At 30.4% G+C, this 15,203-nt stretch overlaps 2 protein-coding genes across 2 annotated transcripts in view; one reads left to right on the forward strand and one right to left on the reverse strand.

Annotated features, from left to right (window-relative positions):
* Positions 1-4,485: 4,485 nt before the first annotated feature.
* LOC101513991 (la-related protein 1C-like) lies at positions 4,486-10,156 on the reverse strand. The gene is made up of 6 exons (XM_004512116.4): positions 9,551-10,156; positions 8,560-9,043; positions 8,331-8,484; positions 8,134-8,224; positions 5,424-5,495; positions 4,486-5,099 (listed from the first exon to the last, which is right to left on the reverse strand). The coding sequence occupies exons 1-6, from the start codon at positions 9,941-9,943 to the stop codon at positions 4,833-4,835; spliced, it is 1,461 nt and encodes a 486-aa protein (XP_004512173.1). The 5' UTR covers positions 9,944-10,156; the 3' UTR covers positions 4,486-4,832.
* Positions 10,157-13,464: 3,308 nt separating this feature from the next.
* LOC101514645 (uncharacterized) overlaps positions 13,465-15,203 on the forward strand; it is a 3,526-nt gene continuing 1,787 nt past the window's right edge. Inside the window, exons 1-6 of the mRNA XM_027337652.2 lie at positions 13,465-13,724; positions 13,820-13,924; positions 14,008-14,094; positions 14,770-14,820; positions 14,999-15,092; positions 15,179-15,203. The exon at positions 15,179-15,203 is cut by the window's right edge and continues 108 nt beyond it. Coding sequence (XP_027193453.1) covers positions 13,614-13,724; positions 13,820-13,924; positions 14,008-14,094; positions 14,770-14,820; positions 14,999-15,092; positions 15,179-15,203 — 473 coding nt within the window. The 5' untranslated portion in view covers positions 13,465-13,613. The remainder of the gene's footprint in view (positions 13,725-13,819; positions 13,925-14,007; positions 14,095-14,769; positions 14,821-14,998; positions 15,093-15,178) is intronic.

Here is a 15,203-nt window from a genome sequence, read left to right on the forward strand (position 1 = left end):
CGAAAATAGTTAAAATGTTAGAAATTCGGAGTATGTGCTATAGCTATCATTTGACACTTGTAAAAATAACAATCATTATCATTTTTTGTTTTTTTCCTACTTTATTGTAATTATTTGTTTGGATGAAATACCAAATATGCTTGATTAAATTTTATTTTGCAAAATTAAGCTTTATTTAAATGAGTTTTTATTTGTAAAAGAAATGAGTTGTTATATAACCACGCTTTGTTTGACTACTTTTCTCAAAATACATTTAACAAAAAGTTAATTATTTAAATGATACGTATCAAAAGTAAGTTTGACTGTGTAAATATCACTAATCGTATAACTTTTGGATTGTAATATATAAGCGATATTTGATAAAATGGTAAATAAAATCTCTCTAACCATTAAAAGAAACTCAAAAACGTCTAAAAGATTTAAGAGTGAACCATACATAAAGTACAAGTAGTCCACTTGCCTACGAAAAGTGATTTAAGAAGTACAAGTAGTCCACTTGCCTATGAAAAGTGATTTTAAGTCTTGCATAGTCACAAGACTCAACACCAAATTAGACGTGTATAAAAGATACATTTTTTTTTTTATAATAATTAAAATAAAAAATAAAAAACTGATTTTACTATTTGTTGCTGTTTTAAAACAAATGTCTTTTTTCTAAACTTTACTTTAATTGGTAAAAGTCGATAGTATTAGGTTATATATTTTGTTCTTAATTCAAATATGAGACAGTTATTATTTATGGTCAATTTTATCATCTTTCCTAAGCTTTTTTAAAAAAAAAAAAATTGTGTATTTAAACACTATGTATTTAGTCTTGTGACCATGCAATAATAACTTTTGCAGTAAGTTCTTCGACGAATCTCCTTTATAAGTAGTTCATTAATTAATATTTAAAAATCTTCTTGTCACTTTAACATAGTAAATGTCATTCACAATTTTTAATATATTTTTAATTATTTTTTCTTATGCTACATTTCAATTGTTACTATATACACAAATTCAAAATCATTATTATATTTTGCATAAATAATAGTAAAAAACCTATTAATAGTTAAGATTTGTAGTTTGGTAAAATGACATTTTTATTTATTGTAATTATTGTAGTTTTTAATATTTGTGCAAAAACCTTAAACGTATGGATGACATAGGGTATTATAGTATCAATTCTCATACCAACAATTTTAAAAAATACTCATACTCGTGTTCGTATACTCTTGAATATCAACTTTAATATTCATACCCTTACCATTTGGATATCTAAGTGTCATTATCGATACTCATTATTCATGCTTTAACTAAAATAGATCGATAAATAAATGATATTGTTGTTATTAAATTTAAAAATTATCCAAATATCTTAAATTTAATCATAAAATATTAGAAACTAAAATATTTTATAACTCAAAACATTTTAAATGAACATAGTTTACAATACATATACAAATATCCATGATAATACTTTATGAAATTGTAAGTCATACGACGAAATTATTCGAGATATAAAAAAAAAAAAAAAGATAGGAAGTTGCAAATATAATTATAAAGTCACGATTAATAAGACATAAACTTTTAGTTATAAAGTCAAAATTATTTACCTATTCATCAAAATCAAATTCTTAAAAAATTTGCAAACGTATATCTTTCAATTATAAATATTGTAGAGGTTCAATGATATCAATATATGTTAAACATAAAGGAAAATAATTAATTAAACTAAATATTAAAATAATATAATAAATAAATAATATATTTATATAAGTGCAGGTGCGGGGAGGGATGAATATTCCCTGCACTCATACTTATTTAATTATACGGGTAATTATTCGTCCTCGTACTCATACCAATTATGCGGATTTTTATCCTATCTATTATGTATTTTTTGGCGGCTACCCTTTGGGTTTGCATCTAATTGTCATCCCTACTTAAATGACACTTGTTGTGTTACGAATGGCGCAATAGCTTGTAACCCACCTTGTCTTTACGAAAAAGACGACAATCTGATTGATGTCTATTCAATACAAGACATATATTTATTTATTTATGACAGCCATAAAAATAATCACAACTTTTAACATCTATGTCTAAGTGACGATGTCGGTGGGCAATTTTCTATGTTAGAATTTGTTTAACTCTAGTCAATGATCAACCATGGTTCATACTAAAATTTGTCTAACTCTTGCAGTTTTAGTCTATAAAGTAATGCACTTAATTTTTTTGTCTTCCTTGTTTTTCATTAAAACTACATAATTCGATCATTAAAAAACATAATTTTAAAAACATAATTTACAAAAATAAATAAATACAATTAAAACATCATAAAAATAGTAAAACTTTATATAGTATTATATGTAATTATTTGTCACTCAATTGTTATCATTTGAGTTCAAATCAAAGACCTAGTTTCTGGTAGTATTTATCATTTCTTTTAAGAGTAAAAAGAAAGAGAATAAAAACAGTGTTACATTTAAAACATGGGTGATTTCTAAGGTGAGAGTAATTAAGTACCTTCTCACCAATGTACCATTCAATTTGACCATTGGATCTAGTCACTCTTCTTCATCCAAACTCTTTCTCCCTTCTCTCAACTTATGCATTTCGATGCATAGAATAACTAGAGTTACACCATCATCTCAGGTAACTCCAACACACTTCGCTTGTTCTCCCTCACCCACCTCCATCGTGCTACCAACTCTTCCATTCTTCTCATTCTCCTCAACCATAGAAGCTTTAGCATGTCTAGTTTGGCTTCCTCCGCTCCTTCAGTAAACCCATCGTCATCAACACCAAATGTTGTTTCCTTCAAATTAATGGAAAACAGAATGATACACACCATTGTCACATTGATCCTCCGCCACTCCAACCTCTTCAAATCTTATTTACTACAACTCAAAACTAGCATTCAACCGAGTTTCTGCAAATAGTAATTTATATATTCAATAGTAGCGGCCGTGATGTCTACAAGGTGACCATAGTGTATTATACTTAATATGTTAAGTGTAATTCAATTGTTCAAAAGATCTCAATAACAATATTGCATATGGTCAATGGTATAAGTCGTGGGCTAATGTGAAATCAGTCATGTAAGCAGAATTTTTGGTTGAGTTAACTCATTGAGTTGTGTCACTCACTATCACGTGTATTTTCTATTGTATGACTTAAATCTCCCTAGTTTGTAATTCTCTATTTTCAAGTGCAAATATTAACCTAAAATATAATGGAGGAGAAATGATATGAAATGGAGAAATTGGGCCAAGAGAAAAAGGTCTCAATAGAAGAGGGAAGAGCCACACAAAGTGGTGAGTTTCTTGGCCAACAACACGATGACAATTGGGGTATAAAAAACATATTTGGTGTGATGAGTGTATCGTAAGATCTCATAGAACGGCTTATTTAAGACTTATTCATTGTCTACCATGAATCACTTAATTGTTGGACTTAGAGATGCAAAAAAAATGTACTTACAAATATTTGCAGATAAAATCCGCTATTAGTTCATGTATAAAGATGTAATAGTATTTATATCCACATATATCCTTATTTCATAGTAAATTAATAAAGTTGATATGTTATAAACTTGTAATCTTTTTTGTTTATGTATAAATACATTTTGTGATGAAAGAGTTAATATTATGTTTATAAAACTGGAGAAAATTTCTGCATGGTTGCAACAAAAAACATAATTTTGGTACATAAATAGTTTTTTTTTATTTAAAAAATGATATCTATAGATATCCACTAATACCACAAACATTTAGAAACCTATCAAATATCCTTTAAGCAAATACTAGCATAAATATGGATAAAGTGCATATATCATTTTTATCCAAATGATAAAGTTGTGTATGAATACTATCTATACTTGTGATATCCATTGTCATCCCTAGTTGGTCCGCCTTATCTGCCAGCTTTACCTCCGACAGCACCTTAAACCATGCCATTTAAAGTTTTACTCAAACGTTTTCATTATTAGTTGTTTTAGAAGAACACAGTACATAATTTTTTGACGTCACACAGTACATAATAAATAAATAAAAGTTAATATAGATGTGAAATAAGGTCCCATGGAACTTCAGGTTTAGATAGAAAAGTCATCTCAAACATGCACAAACTGTAACTTGCATAGTTTGTCGTAAATGTTTATGACCTCACATGGGTCCACTTATGGGGTCGGAATTTGAGTTTTAACAAACATGAAAACTGAAATGTGCTATAAATATCAATGATGGAATACAGCAAGGGACATCAAGCAATCATTGTTTCATGTGGTCCTAAGAGAAGATCAACCAGCAGAAAGCCACATTTCATCTTCCCTCAGTGGTAGCAGGTAGTTATCAGACAGATTCAACATACAACACTACTGAACTAATAATATAAAACACCTAAAACTGGTGGGAAGCTGACCCCAGATTATAAAAAGCAGCTGAGGGGCAGTCGGGAAACAACACAAATAAAAAATTATCCAGCGAATTCAAGCAAACAAAATCATCATCCCCCAAGTCTAAGAACATATATATTTATATCCCAAAAAACAAGTAATCACAATAGTTGTGCAACTAGCTCCACAATAACCGAAAATAAAAATAAAAAAAATAAAACACCATTTTTTTTTCATTTTTTTGAGGGAAGGGGGATTGAACTTACCATTTAGTCTTGTTTTTGTTTTTTGTAATAGTTATTTTCTTCCCATTCCTCAATCATGTTAACACTAAATATGTCTCGTGAGACATCATTTGCAAAAAACTGAGATGATTTTTAGATACCTGCTTCCATTGTTTTCCTTAACTCTTAAAGTCTCTCCCAAAAAACCAGAGTGCCAAAGCACATCTGCAGCTCTAATTTCTCGCTGAAATAGAGTGATCTGAGCCATGAAGACCAAGTTGACCAGTACTTTCCCCAAATGCAGGTTGATGTTGAGACTTATCTGGCAGAACAACTGGTCCTCCTGCACCATCATTGATAGTTTTCTCCAGAGCAATATTGTGCACTTGCTCTGCCAGCACGTCTTGGTTCAACACTACAGGAGTGTTAACATTAGGAAACTGAACAGGAGTAGGCATGATCCATCTCTTCCAATCATTTCGCCTCCTTATTTTGTCACCCTACAACGCAAATAACAAAAGAAAAACAGAACAAAAGGTTCAACAAATTGATAGAACCGGGAAACTTAGAATAATCTAGTAATTTTTTATCCTATATATTCCAAATGGTATTGTATCTACATGGAAAGTATAAACTCAAATCTCCAGTGCAAATAATTAATAGAAGAATGAAAATGAGAATGAAAGAAATTCAAAACAAGAGTTTCAATAAATTGATAGAACAAGGAATATGAAAATTATCAGTTTTATTATATATTCTAATTGAAATTGTGTCAACATTCAAATTATAAACTTAACCTCCTGATGCAAGATTCAGAAAAATACCTGCACTTCAACAGCTGATGAAGTTCGAACTGCATCTAATATAAGCTGGATATTGTCAGTCAAATGCATGACCTGAGAGATGGAAATATTTTTAATTAAAGAATAATGCTACAACTTACATCCAAATAGAAGAATTTTTAAGACAGCTAAGATGGGTTTGGAGAGCAAAAAAACAGCACAGTACAAAATTTAAATGACAAAAGACAAATACCACAAAATAGTCAACACCATAAATATAAGTATAAACTACAAACTGGAGTCTGAAACAGGTGTTATTACGAAGTGAAACACATTTACTTATCCAGTTCCATCTCACATGTATCGTCATAATTATGATTGTTAATGTATCGTCATAATTATCTCTTTATCACTGTATACACCCGAGCATACAATTTTGCAGGTTATGCTTAAATACAATTAGTAGGTCTGCAACCATAATATCACAAACACCACAATGCTTGTATCCATTGAATAAAGCTACTTGGGCTTCATTTGAGAGTTTGAATAAGAGGGTTTAGGGGGAGGGGAGAAGAGGGATAAAGAGATAAATCTAGCCTTATTTAAGAAAGTGTTTTTGTAGAGAATGAGAAGAGAATACTTATTATTCATATATTTTCAATTTTGATACTATTATAAAGAAGATGGAAAGGATTTGAAGATTTTTTTATAAGCTTTCCAAAATCCTCCTTTGATGGGTTTTTAAGTTTCTCCGTAGTGCGGAGATTTTGTATTATGAAGAAAAATAAACCCCAATTCAAGTTGGGGAACTAGCCTTCCTTCTATTTCCCTTTCCTCCTTCATTTTTCTCAAAGTCCCCCTCTCCCCTCCCCTAAACTCCTAAACTTCCAAATAGAGCCTTAAGTTGTTATGTGGTGATAGTAGAAGCATATTGAAGAAAAGAACAAAACACAAAAGAAACACTAATTAAAAATTGAAAATTAAAGGATCAAATTTTAACTCTTCTTAAAAGCTTTTTATTCTTCTGATATGGTTCATCGTACTCGTACATACTATTCAGGTATGATTATATTTGACAATCAAATCCATGTTTTTCCAGTGAAGGGAGATTGAGAAAAGGCACCTATCACAGAAGACTAACACAGGCAAACAATTTCCATAGTAACATATAAAACCCGGTAGGCGATGTTTCACGTTTTTATCATACTGATATTCAAACAAGATATAGATTACAGAAAAAATATCATTTTAATATGAAAGAGTTATGCACTTTTTTAAAAAGTCAGTAAACAACAAAATAGTGGTACACAACATAGTTAATCTATGTTGTTAGTCTCAGATCATGGCACGGAGTGCCGAACCCTAAAAAAATGGGATAGTTGTATGACCTCTATTGCGAAGGCAAAAAAACAGTATATAAACTAAACATAAAATACAAACAGTATACAAAAATACTTATAAAAAAATAGCAAAATACTCAAAATTAAAGGGGCAATCATACTTAATAACTAAAGTCCAACGTCAAAATCAAGTTCTAATTGTAATCAACAAAATAGAGAAAAGAGGAGAAGAAACAGAGTAGACAAAACAAAGTTACAAAAAGAACAAAAACAACATAGCAAGAACATACGATGCTGAACAGAGCAAAAACGGAAAGGACAATGCTGAATGGAGCAAGAAAAGAACGAAAATGATAGAGCAAGAACGAAACAGAGGAAGAACGAAAACGGGTTTTTTTTCATGATGCTGAACCAACCCCTATGTGGGTTTATAATAATAAAAATTAGGGCTTAAGTGGGTGCGGAATGACCTAGATACCCTTAATGAAGAACAAAAAAAAAAATAAAACTTGTGTTTTTGAAAAATCCCAAGAGAAAGGTCGGGCTGGGATAACAGGATTCGCGGCCAGCCCCTCCACCGCACTGGGATAGTGGGATTGTGCGGGATCGCGATGGGATTGACAATATAGCACAAAATTAGGAGAAATGCTAGCTTAACTCCTCAGACAATTTGAACTAGATAGGGTAGGATGCTAGCTTTGGCAATATGACAAACTCTGCAGCCATGGGGAGTCAACACATGCTACCACCATTGGTATGCCGGATTGCCATAAATACAATCATATCATATATAATTTAATCCTTCTATACTTTAGCAGTAGTTTAACTATTACTATAAAATTAAGAAGTGCATAACTATGTATGCGCGCCCGCGCACACAGACATATATATATATATATATATATATATATATATATATATATATATATATATATCTTATGCATCTCTATCTCTCCATCTAACTCCTATCTACTATCTCTCTCACTCTCTAGTATCTCTCTACATCTCTTTTTTCTCATAAGCAAATCAATGAATTTAGATCTTTAATTTCATAATTTTCGGATCCTCCTAAAAATAAATATACAAGTAATAGATTTTGGAAATTATGTTCTAATATTGAAAATTAGACCCTTATTAATAATAAAAAGTGAAATTTTAATAATAAAAAAATTGGAAAAATAAATTTTAGTCACTATACACATATCAAACTACATGATCCTCTGCCCATATTAGTTTAATCTATTTATAAACACATTTTAAAATATTAATAATCAATATAACGGGTACCGGTCAAAAAACCAATAAATATATATATATATATCTTATGAGTCTGCAATAAAAACAAAAGTATAAACCATTTCCTCTTTCTATCACACACACGTAAAAGCAATCATATACCCCAAACTACTCACTTTTTTGAAGCCTGCAATTAATTTTATTGGAACCCAGCCCTGGTCATCCATGTTCTGCCGCAAGAATGTATCTTTAATTAAATTTTCATTGCTGCAATAGAAAAGTTGTGTCAGTGTCGATTATCAATTTTCTAAAGCAATACAAGGCAATGAAATAACTAAAATAAGAAACTGACAAACCAAAGTAATAGTAGTACCTAAAATAGTAGTCAATCTGTATGACTATCTTACTATGCAACTGAGGGTCTGGCCCTGCAAAATAAAGAGGCATTGGTGGCACAAAGGGAACACCTCTTAGTGAATCTGGGGATGGAGGTGGAGCTGCAACAAATACCACTGGAGGTGCTAGTTCTGAAAATGAATGCAAACATCAGAGAATATTAATATCCTGAAACACATTTCTAGACATTAATGTTCCATACATACCGTGGAATCCCATGTGGCTACCAAAAGGCCTCATTGGCGGTGGAGGAATAAACTGCGCAGAATTAGGAGGCAGAGATGGCCTTAAAATTCTTGGAACATTTCTTGGGGGTACATGCATGTCTCTACCATTGAAATTTCGACGACTATTCCAGTCTTGATCCCGCCTGTTACCATAATTATGATGGTGAGCACCATCCCCGCGCTGATTTGGACCACCATTACGATTTCTAAATGAATTGCGCTGTTGTGGATGATCATTGGACACAAATCCACTTCTCTGTATATGATCTTTGGAAGAGGAGTTGTGGGATCCCGTTGCTGCTGTTGAAACTTGGGGTGCAGACTGCTGCGACTGGCCCCCATTAGAAGATGCATTTGAACTGTTGTGTTTGATTGGTTTCTGGCGAATTGGTGCCATATTGTTTACGCTTACATTATCACCTACTTGTCTCTGCGAAGAGGAAGAAGGCATGCTTCCCATACCCTATAACAGGACTTAAAACAATAGCAATATCTATGTGCATATAAACAAACAATAAAAGTATATAACTAAGAACATATACCAATATGCCAACAGAGTGAAAAATGACAGCATTTCACAATCCATCTGATTGCTAAGACGTGGCAACTTGATCTAATATTATTCCCACATCGCATACTAAGTCATCAGTTGTGTATTTTCCATAACTTCATACCAAAAAAGTATTTGCATTTGCCAAATTGTGAAGTACATAACATAAAGGCGCATCCATCTTTGATTAAGTTAATTTAAAATACATAGTGATCCTAACCTACTGAAATTTACTTGTGCCTTTACTATGCATGATATCATCGCTGAAGTTAATTTCATACGAAAAGAAAACTATTGCAAACACATGAAAAATCAATTCAACAACCTATAAAAGTGATTAACTCTAACTATTGAAATTTTAGGTATTGTAAATTGTAATAATCGTAATAATTGAAATACTGAATCGCATAGGAAACAAACCTGCGATTGAGGAACAGAAGATCCATCTAACAAGCCCTTCGATGGCTCCGATTTGGTAGTAACTCTAGCGGACTCAGACAACGCTGGCCAAGAGTGTGCGTCGATGACCGGCCGAACCTCGGAAGCTGCGCAGTTGGAAGAAGGCTTATTCCAAACAGGCCTCTTAGCAGTTCCTCCATTGGGCTCACCGCCGTTGTCGGAGCTCTCTGCGGTTGAGCAAGAATCATCAACCGGAGTGGTTGCGGACGGAAAATGGTCCTCCGTCGGCGGCAATGAAAGAGCAGTGGCAACAGACTCCGATTCACCGCAAACAACCTGGTTCCACGGAGAAGAGACGGGAAGCCGTCGTGATTGAAGGTTATTGGATGATTGGAGGTTACCGATCATGGCCATAGATAGCAGCGAATGATGATTTTAGGGCAGAGACAAATTTATTCCAAAAATTAGAGGGTTAGGTTTGAATGAAAAATGCAAAAGAAAATGCAATAAATAAGGGTTACAAAAATTTAGCGATCTGATCGCAGTGAGTAAAGAGAAGAAGTTTGTTTTATTTATGTGACTGCGTGGGAGAGAACAATATGTTCCAGCGAAAGACCTGTGTGGAACGATTCAGATGCCACACTATACGCTGGAGTTTACGCACATACTACTATATTTTTTTTTTTTTTAAATAAAATAGATTAATAGAGAGGCCAAAGCCCAAACTACAACGTTCCGATAATACTCTCTTCGCGTCTAACAAATAATGTATCAAAATAAAAGTAATTTTCAATTTTTGATATACTTTTAATTATTTTTATATTATTTATCAATAATTATTATGTGTATAATTTATAAAATATTATTGTAATTTATATTGGCTTTTTTTCATTCAATTATAATTAATCCACAAATGTGAAGTATAAAAATTTGAATCTGAACAAAATATTCAATCTAACAATAACTTGAGTTAAACTTAAAATTTATTTTTTTTCTTTTTAATTATTATATTTCTTAATTTATACGTCAAAAATTTTAAACTGTACTTATAATGAGATGGATGAAAAAAATAAATAAATTATTAAGTTAAATATTATGTATTGAATTTAAATATGCGATGTTATATTTATGTTTAAATTATTTGTGGTAATTTACATTTTGTTTATAGATAAAAAATATATAACATACTCTTATAGAAAAATAAATATAACATGAATGCAAATAGTCATCTAAAATTGAATTTAAACAAGTGTAAAGAAATTTTGGTGTAAATATATTGATCACTGTGAATTCAACAATCAAATTTTCATCAAATATATATGTATTAAATATTTTGCATTATCTTTATTTTTAACTAAAATCAACTATGACATCTTTAGTTAATGCCAATAAATTAATTTATAGTTTATTAAATTAATTTTTTTGGATTATTAATATATATTTAAAAAATAAGTTTTTTTCACCAACTCATAGTTGATACGTTGTTTTAAGTAGTGTTTGAACTTTTAACATATAAAACTTGTAATTTTTATATTTTCTTTCATTTATAACCTTATTATTTTATTTGTATATTATAGAAAATCATTATATCATCCATACATCACTCTATTCTCTAACTAATTCATAATTTTAGTATATCTTCCTGTTAATAGAGTTGTTATTCATCTTCTTTAATTTATTATCAAAACAATTAAAATAATTATGTTATTTATCTTAAAAGAAATTGATTATTATTTATAGACATAAAACTTGTTAAACGTTTGGACCACTATTCAACTTTATGTTTGTTTTGTAATTAAAAAAAATAATGTAACAAAAAAAGTAAATGAATTTCATAGTTATCGATTTTATTTCAAAGTTTTTTTTTATTCTACCATAAAAATAAAGTAAAGTCGAAAAATTAATTAAAAAAAGAAAAATAAAGTAAAATAATACATATGAGATATTGTATAAAAATGTTACATTTATTGTTATTTTAAATTAAATAATTATGCTATTTTATATTATAAAAAATTAAATTTATCAAATACTTTTATTTTAATTAATTAACTTTTTAATTATAAACTATCAATTAATTTGTCAATTATAAAGTAACTTTTTAACTGTTAGTTAACTTATAACTAAATTTTATCAATTAGAATCTATATTAAAACTTATTCAATTAAAATAAATGTTGATTGCCGTATAATCAAACACATTCTATAACAAATCAGTAGAAAATGACGGGCTAACAAAAGCAAGACATTGCTCATAAATCATCAAAACCAAACTACGTTCACAACCCATAGTAGTCATTATATCAACACACGGGTTTGCTTCATGATAATAAGAACACACATTGATCTCATTATCCATTGTCAGTTTGTCACAAGTTCGAACCAACAACATTTCTCAGGTTACCCACCTTGCAAAATGAAAGTCACACTTACACTCGAATTTACGCAAATACCCTTATATATTTTTGAAAATAAAGAGGGCCCAGCACTACACTCAATGTGTTTGGAGCCACATCCTCATTCCATGTAGGCACGTTATGGTCATGAAATGTGATTTAACAGTAAAATATGATGTTTGGTTCAACATAGATAAATTGCTGCTTTCAGCCATGTATGCACGTTAGCCTTGAAGCTCAAATTCCTAGGTGAATCAAAATCAATTCTCAAATTTTTGCCACGTGATTAGTGATGAATGTCTGTGACAGTTATTTTATACTATGCACATGTATATATCTATTTTATATGTACCAATGATGCTTATGTTGTTGTATTGCTTTTTATTTTTTATTTTTTATTTTTTATAATGCTTATGTTGTATTTAATTGGACAATTAGATAGTTATATACTATTATTTTTCTATTATTCAAATTTAAATTTATAGTTTAATATTTATGTTATATATTTTACATAGCGTTCATATGATTTCACTTTTTTAATTCTATTTATTTGATTTAAGTGCAGTTTTGGTCTCTCTATTTTAACTGAATTGAGAAATTAGTCCTCCCATTTTATTTCTCCTCAGTTTTGATCCTCAAATAGAATTTTGATCTAAAACTTAATGAAATTTCATTTTTTAAAGCCGTACTATACCATTTATGAAAATAGATTTCAGGTACAATTGTTGCAAATGAGATTTTGAGACATGATGTGACTTAAATAAATGCAAAAACAATAAAATTTCATCAAATTTTTTATCAAAATTCTGTTTGAGAATCAAAACTGGAAAGATACAAAATGAGATGACTACTTTCGCAATTCAACTAAAATAGGAGGACCAAAACTACAATTAAACCTATTTATTTTAGTTAAATTATTAACTTTTATAATTTTGTCAAAAAAATATTAACCTTAATTTACGTGTCATTTTTGTTTTGTCAATAACAACAATACAAGTTATGTTGATTTTAGTCACAAACCAACGTAAATTATTAACAACAATAATAATACATTTCATTGATAAAGTCAACAAATAAATAATATGATTTATTGATTTATAAATAAAGTTATATTGATTTAATAAAAAAAATTGATTATAAAATAACATTCTAACTACTTACTTCAGACACCATGTGAAAGTCTTTTCATATTATTCATCATGACTCTATCATCAAGAATATGAAATAGCTGCTCTATACGAGTTTCTTTTCCACTTTTTTTTTGGTTTTTTTCTACCAAACACTTTATTACTTCTCATCTCCATTTTTACTTTACTCGATATCTTTTTGAGATTTCATGTTTCTTCATGTAAATATGAATTTTCCATTTATATTGAATATGCATACCATTGCAAATCATACTTTGTTAAATTTTTAACTAATTATTTCAATTAAATCACAATTTGAAGTGATTATCATAAAAAAATGTGTATATTTTATATTACTGTTAAATGTTAATTCAACTAATTATTCGCGCATATATAAAAAAATAATGGAATATTATAGTTCACATCCAAACAATTCAAAATAAACTTATTTAATTTCATCATCATAATCCAAATATAGTCTAAACATTGCATGGGTGAGATGTTGAGCAGATTTGAACTCTGAAACATCTTGGAATTTGACCTAAATTCAATTTTTGCGGGAAACATGGAAGATAATGATTGGGACGAAGAGTCTGATAACACCGTCACTATGACTACAATTTCCCGGCACAATTTCATCCACGACTCTGAAACTCTCTGCATCTCCATCATCGAGGTTCCCAATTCCCATTTACTCAAAAAATCTCCCATGTTTATCACCTTGAAATCTCAAACTAACGAATACTCTCATCTTCTATGCTTTCAACACAGAACATGAGCGAGGATTACGGCTTATACGTGTGGCCTTGCTCTGTAATTCTCGCCGAGTACGTTTGGCAACAGAAGCACCGATTCTTAGGAGCTAGCGTTGTTGAGGTGTGTGTGTGTGTTTTTCATTTCGAAATTTGTGATTATATGCAGTTTATTTTCATTGTTTTCTTATAATATAATTCGTGCAGCTTGGTGCTGGAACTTGCTTACCTGGTTTGGTTGCTGCAAAAGTTGGCGCCAATGTCACTCTTACTGATGACTCCAGCAGATTAGAGGTGTTACCTTATTACCCTATTATCACTATTTTTTCCCCCTTATGTTAATTTAACGATATATTTTTTGAAGTAGGGAGCTATGAAACACATATACTAACACGAGACACCAACACTGACACATCGACACCGTAATAATTTGAGAAAATGAATTAATTGAATGTAATCAAGGTGTCGGTGTCGGGTCAGTTTCCGACATTGACACGTGTCGGACACACATTCGATCAAAGGTGTCGGTACTACAAGGGTAGGGAGTGGTTGAAAATTTTTATTTTGAGATTAATTTAGTTTGTATACTCATCATAGTTAGATTTTAAAAGATATGCATTATCGGTGTAAATTAGTTCTGCAGTGACATTCAATAAGATCATTATTTTACCACATTCCTCTGTTCTTGTAACTACATCTTAAAAGTTGTGATATGACATGGCAAAATAGAAGGTTCATATTGAATGTCAATGTAAAACTACCTTACATTTAAGTGTCTGACATCAGATGTTCATCATGTCCACAAGCTTTATTAAGAGTTTAATTTAGGTGTATGCTTACCAAACTCCCGCTAAGTATTGCTTTGTATCCAAATATTTTATGGGTTTGTCAATATGACATGATGGCTTTCATTTTTCATTAGTAGTATTATCATTTGATTATTTAATGGTCGGATTCTGAAACTTGCAGGTGCTTGACAACATTAGAAGAGTTTGTGACTTGAATAAACTTGAGTGCAATGTAAGTTATCACGTAATGAAGCCTATTGGAATTTTTTTCTTTTTCATGATAATATTAGAATAGCACCGCGTGTATTTATCATGGATTTTATGAAAGGTGGTTATTCATTAAACTATAATTGATTATGAAGTTGTAATTTGTATCGTGTTTGTCTGAATGTATTGGCTTCTATTCGAAGGTGCTAGGACTGACATGGGGAGTTTGGGATTCATCCATATTCTGTTTGAAGCCTACAATTATTCTAGGGGCTGATGTGTTGTATGACTCAAATGGTGAGAAAAAGGTTGTTTGAGTTCGTTGTTACCTTCCTTTGTGGATTTCATGAGCTAAATAATTTTTTTTTTTAAATATTATTTAGCTTTTGATGATCTCTTTGCCACCGT

The sequence above is a fragment of the Cicer arietinum genome, chromosome 8 (assembly GCF_000331145.2).
Source record: "Cicer arietinum cultivar CDC Frontier isolate Library 1 chromosome 8, Cicar.CDCFrontier_v2.0, whole genome shotgun sequence".
Lineage (NCBI taxonomy): Eukaryota > Viridiplantae > Streptophyta > Magnoliopsida > Fabales > Fabaceae > Cicer > Cicer arietinum.